This window comes from Geotrypetes seraphini, chromosome 9 (genome assembly GCF_902459505.1).
Source record: "Geotrypetes seraphini chromosome 9, aGeoSer1.1, whole genome shotgun sequence".
NCBI lineage: Eukaryota > Metazoa > Chordata > Amphibia > Gymnophiona > Dermophiidae > Geotrypetes > Geotrypetes seraphini.
The window spans coordinates 81,081,142-81,095,424 of record NC_047092.1 but is presented as its reverse complement, the minus strand read 5'-3'; the positions used below and the strand labels follow the sequence as shown (position 1 = coordinate 81,095,424).

The following is a 14,283-nucleotide window of genomic DNA, read 5'->3' as shown; positions in this document are numbered from 1 at the left end:
TTGCCTGAGCAGTGGTCCCTGACTATTTCTATAACTACCTCTTGCTCCTATCCCTATAACCTACCTCTACTCCTATCTGTACTCCTCAATCCCTTTGTCCTCTAGGAACCTATCCAAACCTTCTTTGAAGCCCTGCCTATCACAGCCTCCGGAAGCGTGTTCCATGTATCCACCACCCTCTGGGTAAAAAAGAACTTCCTAACGTTTGTTCTAAACCTGTCCCCTTTCAGTTTCTCCGAGTGCCCCCTTGTACTTGTGGTTCCCCATAATTTGAAAAATCTGTCCCTGTCTACTTTTTCTATGCCCTTCAAGATCTTGAAGGTTTCTATCATGTCTCCTCTAAGTCTCCCCTTCTCCAGGGAGAACAGCCCCAGCTTTTTCAGTCTGTCAGTATATGAGAGGTTTTCCATACCCTCTATTAGCTTAGTTGCTCTTCTCTGGACTCCCTCAAGTACTGCCATGTCCTTCTTGAGGTGTGGCGACCAGTACTGGACACAGTACTCCAGATGTGGGCATACCATTGCACGATACAGTGGCAGGATGACTTCCTTCGTCCTGGTTGTGATACCCTTCTTAATGATACCCAACATTTTGTTTGCTTTCCTTGAGGCTGCGGCGCACTGCGCCGACGCCTTCAATGTTGTGTCCACCATCACTCCCAGGTCTCTTTCCAGTTTACTTACCCCTAGCGGTGATCCCCCCATTTTGTAAGTGAACATCGGGTTCTTTTTCCCTACATGCATGACCTTGCATTTCCCTATGTTGAAGCTCATTTGCCACTTTTTGGCCCTCTCTTCCAGTGTCGTCAAATCCTTTTGGAGATCTTCGCAGTCTTCCGTGGTTTTAACCCTGCTGTATAGTTTGGTGTCATCTGCAAATTTAATGACCTCACATTTTGTTCCTGCCTCCAGGTCGTTATTGAACAGGAGTGGTACCAGTACCGACCCCTGCGGAACTCCGCTCGTGACCCATTGCCAGTCTGAGAAATGGCCCTTTACTCCAACCCTCTGTTTCCTGTCTGCCAGCCAGTTTTTGATCCATTGGTGGACCTCCCCTTGCACCCCGTGGTTCCATAGCTTCTTGAGCAGTCTTTTGTGTGGTACCTTGTTGAAGGCTTTTTGAAAGTCAAGGTAAATGATGTCTATGGATTCCCCTTTATCCACCTGGCTGTTTACTCCCTCAAAGAAGTACAATAAATTTGTGAGGCATGACCTACCCTTGCAGAAGCCATGCTGACTTGACTTTAGCTGCCCATTGTTTTCGATGTGCTCACAGATGCTGTCCTTAATCAGTGCTTCCATCATCTTTCCCGGGACCGAGGTCAAGCTCACCGGCCTGTAGTTTCCTGGGTCACCCCTTGAACTCTTCTTGAAGATGGGCATGACATTTTCTATTTTCCAGTCCTCCGGAACCTCTCCAGTTTTTAAGGATAGGTTGCATATTTGTTGAAGTGGCTCTGCTATTTCGTTCCTGAGTTCCTTGAGTACCCTTGGGTGAATGCCGTCCGGACCTGGCGATTTGTCGCTCTTTAGCCTGTCTATCTGCCTGAGGACATCCACTCGGCTCACTTCTAGTTGGACCAGTTTATCATCCTGATCTCCATTTACGATTTCTTCGGGTTCCGGAATATTGGTTGTGTCCTCCCTCGTGAAGACTGATGTGAAGAACTCATTTAACTTGTCAGCTATCTCTTTTTCCTCTTTTACCACTCCCTTTCTGTCTCCATCATCCAAGGGTCCTCCCTTGCTGGTTGCTTCCCCTTAACGTACCTGAAGTTCCTTCTTAAGGTTGTCACTGAATTTCCTCTCAATTGTTCTCCAGTATTTTTTTCCCAAGCCTCATTCTCATCCTGGGGAAATGGCTCTTCATACTTTGGACTGCAAACGGGCATTCACCTACTATTTGCAAGGGACTAAATCACATAGATCATCTCCCTAACTGTTTGTCTCCTTTGAGTCTAACAAGATGGGGCATCCTGTTTCCAAAAGAACAATATCCAATTGGTTGGCTGCTTGCATCTTGTTCTATTATGCTTACGCTGGGCTGCAACTGAAGAGTTGGATCACAGCCCATAAAGTTCAAGCTATGGCAGCTTCAGGAGTTTTTCTCCGCTCTATCCCTATTGATGAAATCTGCAAAGCTGCTGCTTGGTCCTTGGTTCACCTCTCATTGCTATCTGGAATTCTATTCCAGACGGGATGGGCACTTTGGCCAAGCAGTGTTACAAAATTTATTTTCTTAAAAGGCCAACATGAGAATATGATGCCTGCTTGTCCTGGGATAAAGCACAGTTACTTACCATAACAGGTTTTATCCAGGGACAGCAGGCAAATATTCTCAGAACCCAGCCACTTCCCCTGGTTGGCTTCTTAGCTTGGTTACTGAACTGAGGAGCAGCGTGCCTACGTCAGGCAGGAAGGCATTCGCACATGTGTGGTGTGGTTATTTGTGAACTTTCTAAAGTTCTTAATCCAATTTCTTTTTATCCCCTCTCTCAATTGCATTTTTACATCATAATTGTTTTTAATGTTTTGTTAGTTGGATTTTTTTTTTACTTTTAATTTTTGTAAATCGTATTGGATTTGGATATTGCGATCATATCAAATATTTTAAATAAACTTGAAACTACAGCTGTCCATACAGCGGTTCCGTGAATGATGTCACCTACATGTGAGATTATCAGCCTGCTGTCCCTGGATAACACCTGTTACGGTAAGTAACTGTGCTTATGTAGTATGGACATAGGTTCTCTCTTTTTTTGTTTCAAAACTGTTCTTAGTAATGATTTGTTATGGCCCTAAGTTATTGTTAATTTTAATTTCAACAATACAAAAAAAAAAAAAGAAAGAAAGAAGTACATTGAAGTTATAATCTAGACCAGTGGTTCCCAAACCCTGTCCTGGGGAACCCCCAGCCAGTCGGGTTTTCAAGATATCCCTAATGAATATGCATGAGAGAGATTGCATATAATGGAATTGACAGGTATGCAAATCTCTCTCATGCATATTCATTAGGGATATCTTGAAAACCCTACTGGTTGGGGGTCCCCCAGGACAGGGTTTGGGAACCACTGATCTAGACTGATGATAAGTGAATAAGATTTCTACTCTCTGAGGGTTCAAAAAAGATTTATGACAATAAACATATTTGTAAATTTAAGATTGTGTGAAGACAAAGTTTGAAGATTGTATTTATCTCTCTGTCAATATACATAATAGCTATCAGCATCTATAGCATCTTAGTACTACTACTACTACTACTTACCATTTCTATAGCGCTACTAGACATACACAGTGCTGTACATCAAAACATAGAGACAGTCCCTGCTCAAAAGAGCTTATAATCTAGTCCAGACAGACAAACTGGACAAGAAGGTGCATCTATACACAGTGCTCAGGTGGGGAAATTATAGAGGGAACGATAAGATAGATATTGGTGCTTAGCAGGTGGGTTAGAGTTTGGAATTATAAGCAGCTTCAAAGAAGTGGGCTCTCAATCTGGATTTGAATACTACCAGAGATGGAGCTTAATGTACCAAGTCATGCAGTTTGTTCCCTTAGTACAGGGGTAGGCAATTCCGGTCCTCGAGAGCCGGAGCCAGGTCAGGTTTTCAGGATATCCACAATAAATATGCATAAGATAGATTTGCATCTCAAGAGGCAGTGCATGCAAATCCATCTCATACATATTCATTGTGGATATCCTGAAAACCTTACCTGGCTCCGGCTCTCGAGGACCGGAATTGCCTACCCTTGCCTTAGTAGGAGGTTGGAGGTCAAGAATAATGAAGTTCTCACTCTACTCTGTTGTGTGACCACCTGCGTATTGGTAAATTCGAAAATTTTTTATAAACAATTGAATTTTGTTGCATTATTTATTTATTTTAAAAATGTCTATACCGTTTAAAACTAAACGGTTTACATAATTTACATACATATTTTTAAAACAAAAACATGATAAAATAAACATACAAACAATCCTCAGAAATCATGTCTAAAAAATAATACCATAGCTTACATAGTAAAGATCATGAATAATTCATCAATTCTGCCAGAGGGGAAAATTATTGGCTAGAGAAAGACATCTACAAATGACTACATCTTAAGTAGTTTTCTAAACATGCCCTTTTCACAACAGTTTTGTATCTGACCCACCAAGGAGTTCCATATCTTAACTCCTGCACAACAAAAATTCATTTTACCAATCCCAACAAACCTTGGATTCACATCTTCAGTAAAGCTAGATTCTCAGAGCGCAATGATCTTTTTGGTGTATAGCTAAGTATATTATTTTTAAACAATTCTGGAATGTTTCCATACAATAACTGATGACAAATCATTACTGCTTTATACGGTACTCTGAAGGCGACTTGTAAGCCAATGCAATTTTTGGAGATGTGGCAAAATGTGATCATATGTAGACAATCCCATTATCCATCTTGCTGCTGCGTTTTGTATAACCTGCAATGCTCTACATCTTGTTTTTGTTATTCCAAGGTACAGTGCATTGCAGTATTCGAGTTTCGATAAAACCATAGCCTGGACTACAGTACAGAAATCATATTATACTAACATTGGTTTTAATCGGTGTAACAAATGCATTTGTGTGAAACATACTTGTACGGTCTTGGTTACTTGCAACTTCATTGTTAGGCCAGAATCAAGCCTTACACATAAGATGGTCATAGAGTCATGTGCCGAAAGAACATCTTCAATAACTTTCACTTCCTTAGGCATTACATTCACTTCCTTAGGCATTACATTTTTTACAGGTCAGGTTGCCAATATAGTTCTCTTAACTGTAGCATATTTTCTTTTCAGGGTCCAAGTGCTAGTGCATATGTAACGTATATCCGGTCAGAAGATGCACTCCGAGCTATACAGTGTGTTAACAATGTGGTAGTAGATGGCAGAACACTCAAGGTAAGGCGACTTAGCATTCTTTCTGATTATAGGCATTGTTAGTATACTGTATATTCAGGATAGCCAAAATCTTTATGAAATAGTCATCACACAGCCACCAGATGATGAAATGTCAGTATCAACTGGAATAATACAATTGTACCTCAATGGCTATTGATAAGAACTAGAGACCATTAAGGATAAACAGAATAGTACATTGTTAAGCCATGCAAATGGATGACAGTAAACAATGCTGCCATGGATATCATTCCTAGAAAGCTATGGAAAAGCCTAAAATGGTTTTTCCATATAAGCCTGGGATTTTCACTTCAGCTGCTTTCATTCTTTTTGCTGTGAACATAGTCAGATGCTTCTTTTCTCTTTAAAGAAAAATTCTCTGTTCAGATTGGGTTTTCTTGATATTTCCTTTTTTTTTCCAGCTACTTATCAGTAGCTAGTTATTTAAGATTCCTCTTTATTCATGACTATGTAGTAAAGAACTTGTATAAAATAGTGCCGCTGTATAAGCACATGCACCAAGTACTTTTGTGCACTGCATTTAGGTGCGTTTGACGAGGACAGAAGTAGAGTTGTGATGTACCTGTGTATTTTATATTTTCCAAGGACAAGCAGGACTTCCTATTCTCCCTATCTAGGTAACATCATCTGGAGTCCAGTGCAGATGCTCGATAGCAAGATGTAGATAGAAATTTATAGCAGCGGATCCAAGATGGCTGCTGCCTGAGTGATCGGGTACACGCTGCCGTCCCGAAGCATTCCTAGTTACCTGATTTTTTGCTGGTGACTGTTTCCAGCTTGGTTGTATTTGTTCTTGCGACGTGATGCCAAAGAGGAGAGGCAGGAGCGCTGCTGGTGCCTTGCAGCGCTCCGAGGGGCCGTCCTTCAGTAACATTGAGGAACTGCTTCGGAGGATGCAGAGAGCTGCGTTGGTGAATCCGGCTGCCAGCCCACTGAGGATCCCGGGTGTGAGCGAGACCGATGGGACTTCTCTTGAGCCAGATACCACCCTTAGCCTGGATGTCAGAGCACCACCTCCTTCACCACAGTTGGCCAGCTCTCCTAGGGGTCAGGAAACCCCAGAAGAAGGAGGGTACTTTCCCCTTAAGCAGACGACTTAACATCGGGGAGCTTGGAAATGGAGATCCCAGTTCGAGTGACCTCCGGGGAAGATTCTGTGGGAATTAAAACAGCTGGAGGAAGAATTGAACCAGAAAGAACAGAAGCCAGAATATCATAAGGAAGGTGAGAGACTTTGTACTTCAATACAAGCTTCCTTTTGGGACAGGCCTGCTGAGGTGACATTAGAAGCCTTTTGGGACCTGGTAGCAAATTTTGGGAAGGTAATTAGTCCTAATTTCTAACAGATTGAAAATAAACTTATTCATCATTCAGAAGAATTAGAAAAATTAAAATTGGACATGACTTCTAATAACTTACTTCAAAATATCCAGCAGGATATGGTTTCAGTAAAACAACTCCAGGAAACTATAATTAAAGATAATTTGAATCTTAGAAGAAAAGTGGAGTCACTAGAGAACCAGGCGCGTAACAATAATTTGAGATTGATAAACTTTCCAAGAACAACTATGGTTATACCTAGAGATATACACAGGAGATATCTATTAGAAATTTTAGAAGTTCCGGAAGGTAATCTTCCACCATTTTCTCAAGTTTATTATCTCCCCAGTAAAACTCCACATCAACAGCAACCTGAGCCTACTGAAGGACAAGCATTGAATATTACTGAGTTTTTGGAGAAGTTAGACAAGGAAGTGGTAATACCTGCAACATTAGTAGCTACATTGGCTCTTTCTATCGATAAATCTTGGTTATTGAGACTATTTCTGAAGAACAAACAAGGAATTTCTTGGGTGTAAAATTCAAATGTTCCCTGATGTTTCAAGGGAAACCCAAAAACGTAGATGTGACTTTCTTCTTTTGAAACTGGGGGTTATCTCCTTGGGGGCTACATTTTACTTAAGACATCCTTGTAAGTACATTGTCCGTTATCACTCAATTAAATATGTATTATTTGAGCCCCAACATTTGACTAATTTTCTGGCTATGTTCCGTCTGGACAAGGAGAAAATTCAAGTTTGAGCTCTAAAAGAAATAGTAACTCCCTTCCCGATCTATAGGAATAGCATTACTCTTTTTCTCGCAATTAAATTCTTGGATCTAGAGAGGACTTAAGCTAATTTTACCATAATAGTCTTTTCTTGTAAACTGCTTAATATTTGTTAAGCACGGATTTATATGATTGTAATATGTTTGGTTAAATTTGCTTTCTGTACAAGTTTACTTGATATTATATTGAAATCAATAAAAATACTTAAATATATAAAAAAAGAAATTTCTAGCAGCACTGCATAACAAATAAGTGCCCAATTCTCAAGTGCAAGTTAAGAACATAAGAATTGCCGCGTTGGATCAAACCAGTGGTCCATCGTGCCCAGCAGTCTGCTCACGCGGTGGCCCTTGGTCAAAGACCAGCGCCCTAACTGAGACTAGCCCTACCTGCATGGTTTTCTACTGAGTAGAAATTACAGATCTTAGTGTTCGCTCACCTCAGCACTTTTCCCGAAGTTCAGAGTGCCTTCCCATTTGGATTTTTTGTAGGGCTACACATCGATTCATTGTGATTAAAATTTTTAATTGCATAAATATAGCATAACATCGGATTTCTAGACCACATAACCATAGTGTTCTATGCGGTTTACAAAAGATTAAGTTAAATTAACATAATTTTTTTTAATTTTAAAAGATTTTATAGATAAAGACAAGCATGTAGAAAAAGCCAAAAATCCACACAACAATCACTCCAACAGAATCCCCCACTCCCATTTCAATACAGGAACTCTTCAGTACAATGCTCAAAAATAAAATTCTGAGAAGCCTCCCTCCCCACCCCAACCCCTCCAACCACCAGGCCAGAAAAAAATAGCCAAAAAGACAAGTGTATGGACACAACAGATCTAGACAAACCTCAGCATATCACAAGATAAGCTCACCAACTCTTATAACATATAGCTCCCACAGATGTAACAAAGGGAATGATGTATGTAGTACCACTGACAACTAAAACATTATTATCCCGTCCCTCCTTCTAAAATTACATAGACTGCTGCCTCCATCTTATATAAGATTCCCAAATTTTAGAGTAAGATACAAGCGTATTATATCTCAATGCTGTCAATTTAGACATCAATTGTAATTAATCCAAATGAGAGTAGACAGTTTGTAATGCAGGAATAGTGGGGGAACGCCAGCACTGTGCCAGAGCCAAATGAGCAGCCATAAACACATAGGTCGCCAATTTCTGCTCATGGAGAGTGAAACCAGGAATTCCCACATTAAGCAAATAGTCCATTAAAACACAATAATGTTTCTGTAATATGTGAACTAAAATACAGACGGACTCTCCTACAGGTGGTCCACCATATGTGTAGGAAATCCCATTGCCCACAGTTGCACCAGCAACAATCGGAGCCCACTCGAAAAATAGAAAACAGCTGCACATAGGTATAATACCACCTGTAATACATTTTATAGCCATTTTCTATAAAATTAATGGATAAAGTCAATTTCAACAACTGTTGATACAGAGCATCCCCACTAGGCAAACTACGCCTGACAGGCAAATCTCGTTCCCAGGCCAATTTATAAGGGTCAGTAGGGGATTTCCTTTTCAACAAAGCACAATACAAGCGAGAGATTCCCCCCCTCCCAGCCCCATCCCGGAGAGCTTGCTCAAGCCAAGTGTCACCCAACGAGAGCTCCCAAAAAGCCCACTTGTAAAGATAGGTCCACAGGCGCGTGTTTAAAAGGAATCCCTATCCGCTAAGCCATATTCCTCTTGCAAAGTATGAAAAGAATGCATAGACTAATTTTCCCAAAGTTGTCCTAACGTGTGGATGCCCGCCGGAATACAGGAATGGTGAACAGAATCCTCCTGACCCGGCGAACCGGCAGATAAAGCTACTATAGCCATAAGAGAAAAAAAACTTACACTTCGGAAACATCTGTCTTCGAACCGTATACCAACATTGTAGAACTGCCTGTAAATATGGATTAGGCGTTTTCAAGGTGAAACGCAGACGAGCACTCGGCACCCAAGGTAACATCCATAACGAGACTTGCAGAAGAAAGTGCTGTTCAATATGGATCCACGATCTATTTTCATAAGACACTGTTGTTTGGATCTGTATTTTAATTACTTGTTGTAATTACTATTGTGTAAACCGCTAAGAACTGATGGTTTGGCGGTATATAAAAATAAACTATTATTATTATTAAGTGATCCACATGACCACTTCCTACAGTAAAGCTGCCTGATGGTAAAGCCGAAAGTTGGGGATTCCCATACTCCTATCCAATTTAGGCTTATATAAAATACTCCGGCGAACTCATGGCACCTGCTTCTGCCAGATCTAGGCAAAAACCTTACGGAATAAGAGACAAAAAAAACCCATCAGGTAAGAGAATGGGAACAGCCAGAAAAACATATAACAGTTGAGGCAAAAGCATCATTTTAATAGCTGAAATGCAGCCAATCCAGCTAAGGTTCAAGCCCTCCCAACGCTCAAGATCAGCAAACAAGGCATGCAAGCGCTCTGGAAAATTACATCTATACAAATGGGTATGATCTGCAGTAAGATTCACTCCTAAATAAGTAATGAAATGGGCGGCCCAAGAAAAAGGAAAGGCAAATTGTAGGCGCTGAATGGCTGCCGTCTGCAAAGTGATATTTAAGATTTCCAACTTGGCCATATTTACCTTAAATCCCGAGAGGGGGGCCAAAATTTTCCAATTCTCTGACCACAGGAGGCAAGGACTGTTTCAGGTCACACAAAATAAGCAAGATATCACATGCATATAATAAAATTTTATGTTGCTGGGCACCTAAACAAATCCCTTGAATCTCCCTCTGATGACAAATCCAACTCGCAAAAGGTTCCTTAGAGAGCACAAAGAGCAGGGGAGAGAAGACACAGTCTTGGCGTGTCCCCCATGCCAAAGTGATAGCTGGTAATAAAGTCCCATTAAGTTTAAATCGGGAGAGAGGGGCATCATACAGCAATTGAAGCCAGCCATAGAAACACTGGCCAATACCCATTTTACGCAAAACAGTAAACAAATACACCCAACTAACCCGATCAAATGCTTTTTCAGCGTCAAGGGATAAGATTAAAGCAGGGGAACCCTCCCGATGAACATGAAGCTGATTTAATATTATCAAACGGTTGTCATCGGGAAATAAAACCTGCCTGATTGACATGAACTAATTGTACACAAACATATAGAAAAGCCTTAGAATAGTTTTTCAGACCTCAGCGGTGCAGCCAGTATGCATATTATACTTTCGTACATACTGCGTATCAGCACCAAAATCGTCACCGGTCTTATTTGTAAATATACTTTTTAGCTATTGTTTAGCTTTTAAAAATTAGTTTTAATAAGTTTTGAGTAGAGTGAATATTTTTAAGAGTTAAATTATAACTATCTTAGTCTACGTGGAAGGGGGTTACTCCGACATAGAACTATGTTTCGCCTATATTAGGCTTTATCAAGGAAATCCCCCTTTAGCTCGGCAGATACATGTTCACCGGCTCAGTAGAAAAGAAGTGCAAAAGGATGACACCATTGATACTTTATTTTGTTATCAACCATATAGCGGAGTAGAGGTTTCAACTGTGCCCTCCATCTTAGGGTCACAGCAGACAAGTCTTGATAAATCTCAAACATCACTGAGTCCCATTTAAGCACAGAGAGAGATTGGGCCTTCTGTAGTATAGCTTCTTTGGTTTTGAAATCTTTAAAACAAACCACTATATCTGGTGGCTTATTGCCCCGGGGAGTAGCTAAAGCTCTGTGAGCACGTTCAATATGAATGTCTGTTGCAGAGCGGGGCTCTGGATCTGTAGCCAAAAGTAATAATGCTTTTTGTTGAGCCATGGTCTCACAGTTCATATATTCTGCAGATTTTGGTATTCCCCAGATTCTTAAATTGGCCCACCTGCTCCTATTCTCAAAATCTTCTAGTTTGTCATAAATATATACTTGCTGTGCTTGCATATCTTTTGTGCGGATATCCACCACAGTCAATGCTTCCTGCCATTCCTCCAAGGAAGATTCCACAACCCCCATTTCCGCTCTGAGGTCCCGCAACAGCGTGTTAAATTTGCTATGCAGTCCCTTGATTTCAGTGAAGATTTCTTGAAATAACTGCCGTACTTCAGCCAGGGGGTCAGTTGAGAGAGGAGAAAAATCCTCCCCTGTAGCTGTTTCAGGCCCCAGCGGCAGAGCAGCCATGCTTCCTCCCTTCAGCGCCATCTTAGAAGGGTCAACGTGCAGCGGTACGAAAGCAAAATCCTTTAGTGTTTTGCAGGCAGAATGAGCTATAAAGACAGCTGCGATCTCCACACGATTGGCACAGTCAAATCGCCGAATAATAGGGTTGAAAACGCTAACTAGAGAGGGTTGGCTGCTGAAATTACAGTCAAGGCATATGGAGCTGAGCAGTCACATTCAGCCCAGTGATGTCACTTCCCCCTAAATTAACATAATTGAATGAGCTCAACAGATTAGAATTCTAATTATCTAAAAATTTAGTGTATAGAGTTTTAAAATAGCCTTCAAAAATGCCCCCTCTCGGTTACTAAGATGTAACAGTCAGAACTTAGTTCTCTAATGGATGGGATAGTAAGTATTTTATGATACAACACGCAACACCATATTCTCCGTTAGAGCCCCCACTCTTTGGAATGCTCTCCCATCAGATATTAGATTGTAAGAATCATTGGACAAATTTAAGACCAAATTAAAAACTTACTTATTCAGGGACGCCGTTATAACATGAGAATGGTCAATTCACCCAACCTACTCCCTCCGCACTCAGAAATTAATACCAACCACTTTTATGAAGCGTAATCCCTTCCCCTTTGTTTTATTCCCCTCCCCATTTTACCATCCTTTTTTAAAAATTTATTTTATCTCAATGTATTTTTACTCTTGCCCAACCCCGGATCCTCCTGTTCCTGTATGACTATGTCCAGTATGTTTGTGTGTGTATATATATATATATATATATATATATATATATATATATATTACTGTTAAACTTTTTCTTTTAAAATTTTATATTATTGTAAACCGTCTAGGCCATTGATAGATGGTATATCAAATTTGGAATAAACTTGGATAATAAATGCCGAAAGTCTATATCATAAAGAGTCGCCTGAAAAGAAAGGGTGCGGTCGTGATATTGTTAAAATTTGCAGCCCTTGACAGACGGAAATACAAAGAAAGCATGGGATCTTCTAAGGTTCCTCTGAGAGCCAACTGAAAATGAATTGATTAAATAAAGAGGAGCCTGACCGAAAGCAACTTTGTAATGTATACAACCCAACTTAAAGACTAAACGTGCCTCTATTGGTAGCCAGTGTAATTCCCAGGGAGTTAAGTGATCAAACTTTTCAATCCATAAATGAGTCTAACTGCAGTATTTTCAATGATCTGTAGTCTGGAAGTGTTTTTCTTAACACCTGCTAGGTAGATGATATTACAATGGTCCAAGTGGCTCAACACCAGAGACTGGACCAGGGATTTAAATGCAGAGGCATCAAAATAAGGTCTGATGGTTCCATATCATTTAGAAACCTTTATAAACCACTGCATCGACCTGGTTCTTTATGGTTAGAATTTGGTCTAAAACAGCCTGTAGAATTTTAATAGAGGAATGGCTCAGATATTGAGTGGTATTTAAAGTTAGAGATGATTTAGATGTAATCTTTCGAGGAGAGGCAAAGAAAAATTTTGTCTTCTCACGATTCAGTTTTAACTTGAATTCTATCATCCATTTTTCCATTAATCTAAGGATGACCTCTATTGTATGGGTTATATTAGTAGCTGATGGTAAGACATGGAAGATAGTGATGTTATTGGCATAACTAAATAATTTTGTTCCAAGATTACTTTATATTGAACCGAGGGAAGAAAGATAGATATTGAAAAGTGTAGGGGAAAGTGCTGGACCCTGAGGGATGACAAAGGGGTTTTTCCTTTCGACGGAACAAACATTGATGGTTCTGACCTGGAATGAGCGTGGAAACCAGGAATACACTTTATCGTGGATCCCAAAACCATCCAAGAGCATGGCAGGAATTTAGCATGATCAACCAGATCAAAGGCGTTCTTAGGTCAAACTTTAGGACAAGGGCATTACTGCCTTTACTAAATAGGTTATGTAAATAATCCAGTAGTGCTGCCAATACTGTTTCGGTGCTAAATTGAGATCTGAAACCCAATTGAGAATCATGTAAAAGTGTATGTTGCTCAAAGAAATTTGATAATTGTAACTGAAATAAACCTTCCATTATATTTGTAAAGACTGGGATTGATGCAATTGGTCTGTAATTAGAAGATAAAGAAGATGATTCCTTAAGGTTTTTCATAATTGGCAGTTAAACAACTGAAGTTTAAAACTCTGTGGGGCTTTTTTCATAAGTGCTGGGGAACAAGGGTCTAAAGTGCAAAAATAATTCACATATTTGTTATATAAATTAGTAAATTGATTCCAGTCTGGTTTTAACTTTAGCACAGAGCTGCCCCTAAGCAGTAATTTAGCGTGGTTTCATGAGGCAGCCTCGGGGCCTTTGCTAGGCCAGCCCGCTTTGATGATGCGATGTGGACCGGCCTAGCAAAGGCCCCGAGGCTGCCTCATGAAACCGCGCTGAACTACTGCTTAGGGGCAGCTCTGTGCTGAAGTTAAAAGCACACAGAGCTGCCGCTGCTGGTCTGGAGGTGCGGAGACAAGGCAGGAGGCAAAAGCGGTGGAAGGCAGGAGTCCCGGCGAAGGCAGGAGTCCCGGCACAGTGACTGCAACAGGAAGTTGCAAGTCAGTTGACACCGGCCTTTCGTTGCGGCGGGGACCGAATCCTTTGCGGACTGGCAAGATTTTTTTGCGGACCGGCACCAGTCCGCGGACCAGCAGTTGAAGAACTGTGCTCTAGAGCAGTGTTCTTCAACCACCGGTCCATGGACCGGTGCTGGTCCACAGAAATTTCCTGCCAGTCCACAGGCCCAGCATGTGCATCAGGCCCAAAACTGTGTTTTTCAACTGCCGGTCCGCGATGCAATCGATGCGTTGTTAATAAGATTATATTATGTGTATATATGAAAAATGAATGGAAAAAATTGTGTTACAATTAGGACTATGGGGGCAGGGTCTGGGGTAGAGACTGGGTAGAGATGGACAGGGTCTGGCCCATGACTTAGCCCAGTGTTCTTCAACCGCCAGTCTGTTGACCGATGCCGGTCCACAAAATAATTATTTTATTTCTGCCGGTCCTTAGGTATAAAA

The 14,283-nt window shown here is 40.8% G+C and overlaps 1 protein-coding gene across 5 annotated transcripts in view; it reads left to right on the top strand.

Moving 5' to 3' along the window:
* CNOT4 (CCR4-NOT transcription complex subunit 4) overlaps window positions 1-14,283 on the top strand; it is a 974,933-nt gene that overhangs the window by 294,161 nt on the left and 666,489 nt on the right. For all 5 annotated transcript variants that reach the window (XM_033957877.1, XM_033957875.1, XM_033957878.1 and 2 more), the window contains one exon: window positions 4,821-4,922. In XM_033957877.1, the coding sequence (XP_033813768.1) occupies window positions 4,821-4,922 (102 nt within the window). The remainder of the gene's footprint in view (window positions 1-4,820; window positions 4,923-14,283) is intronic.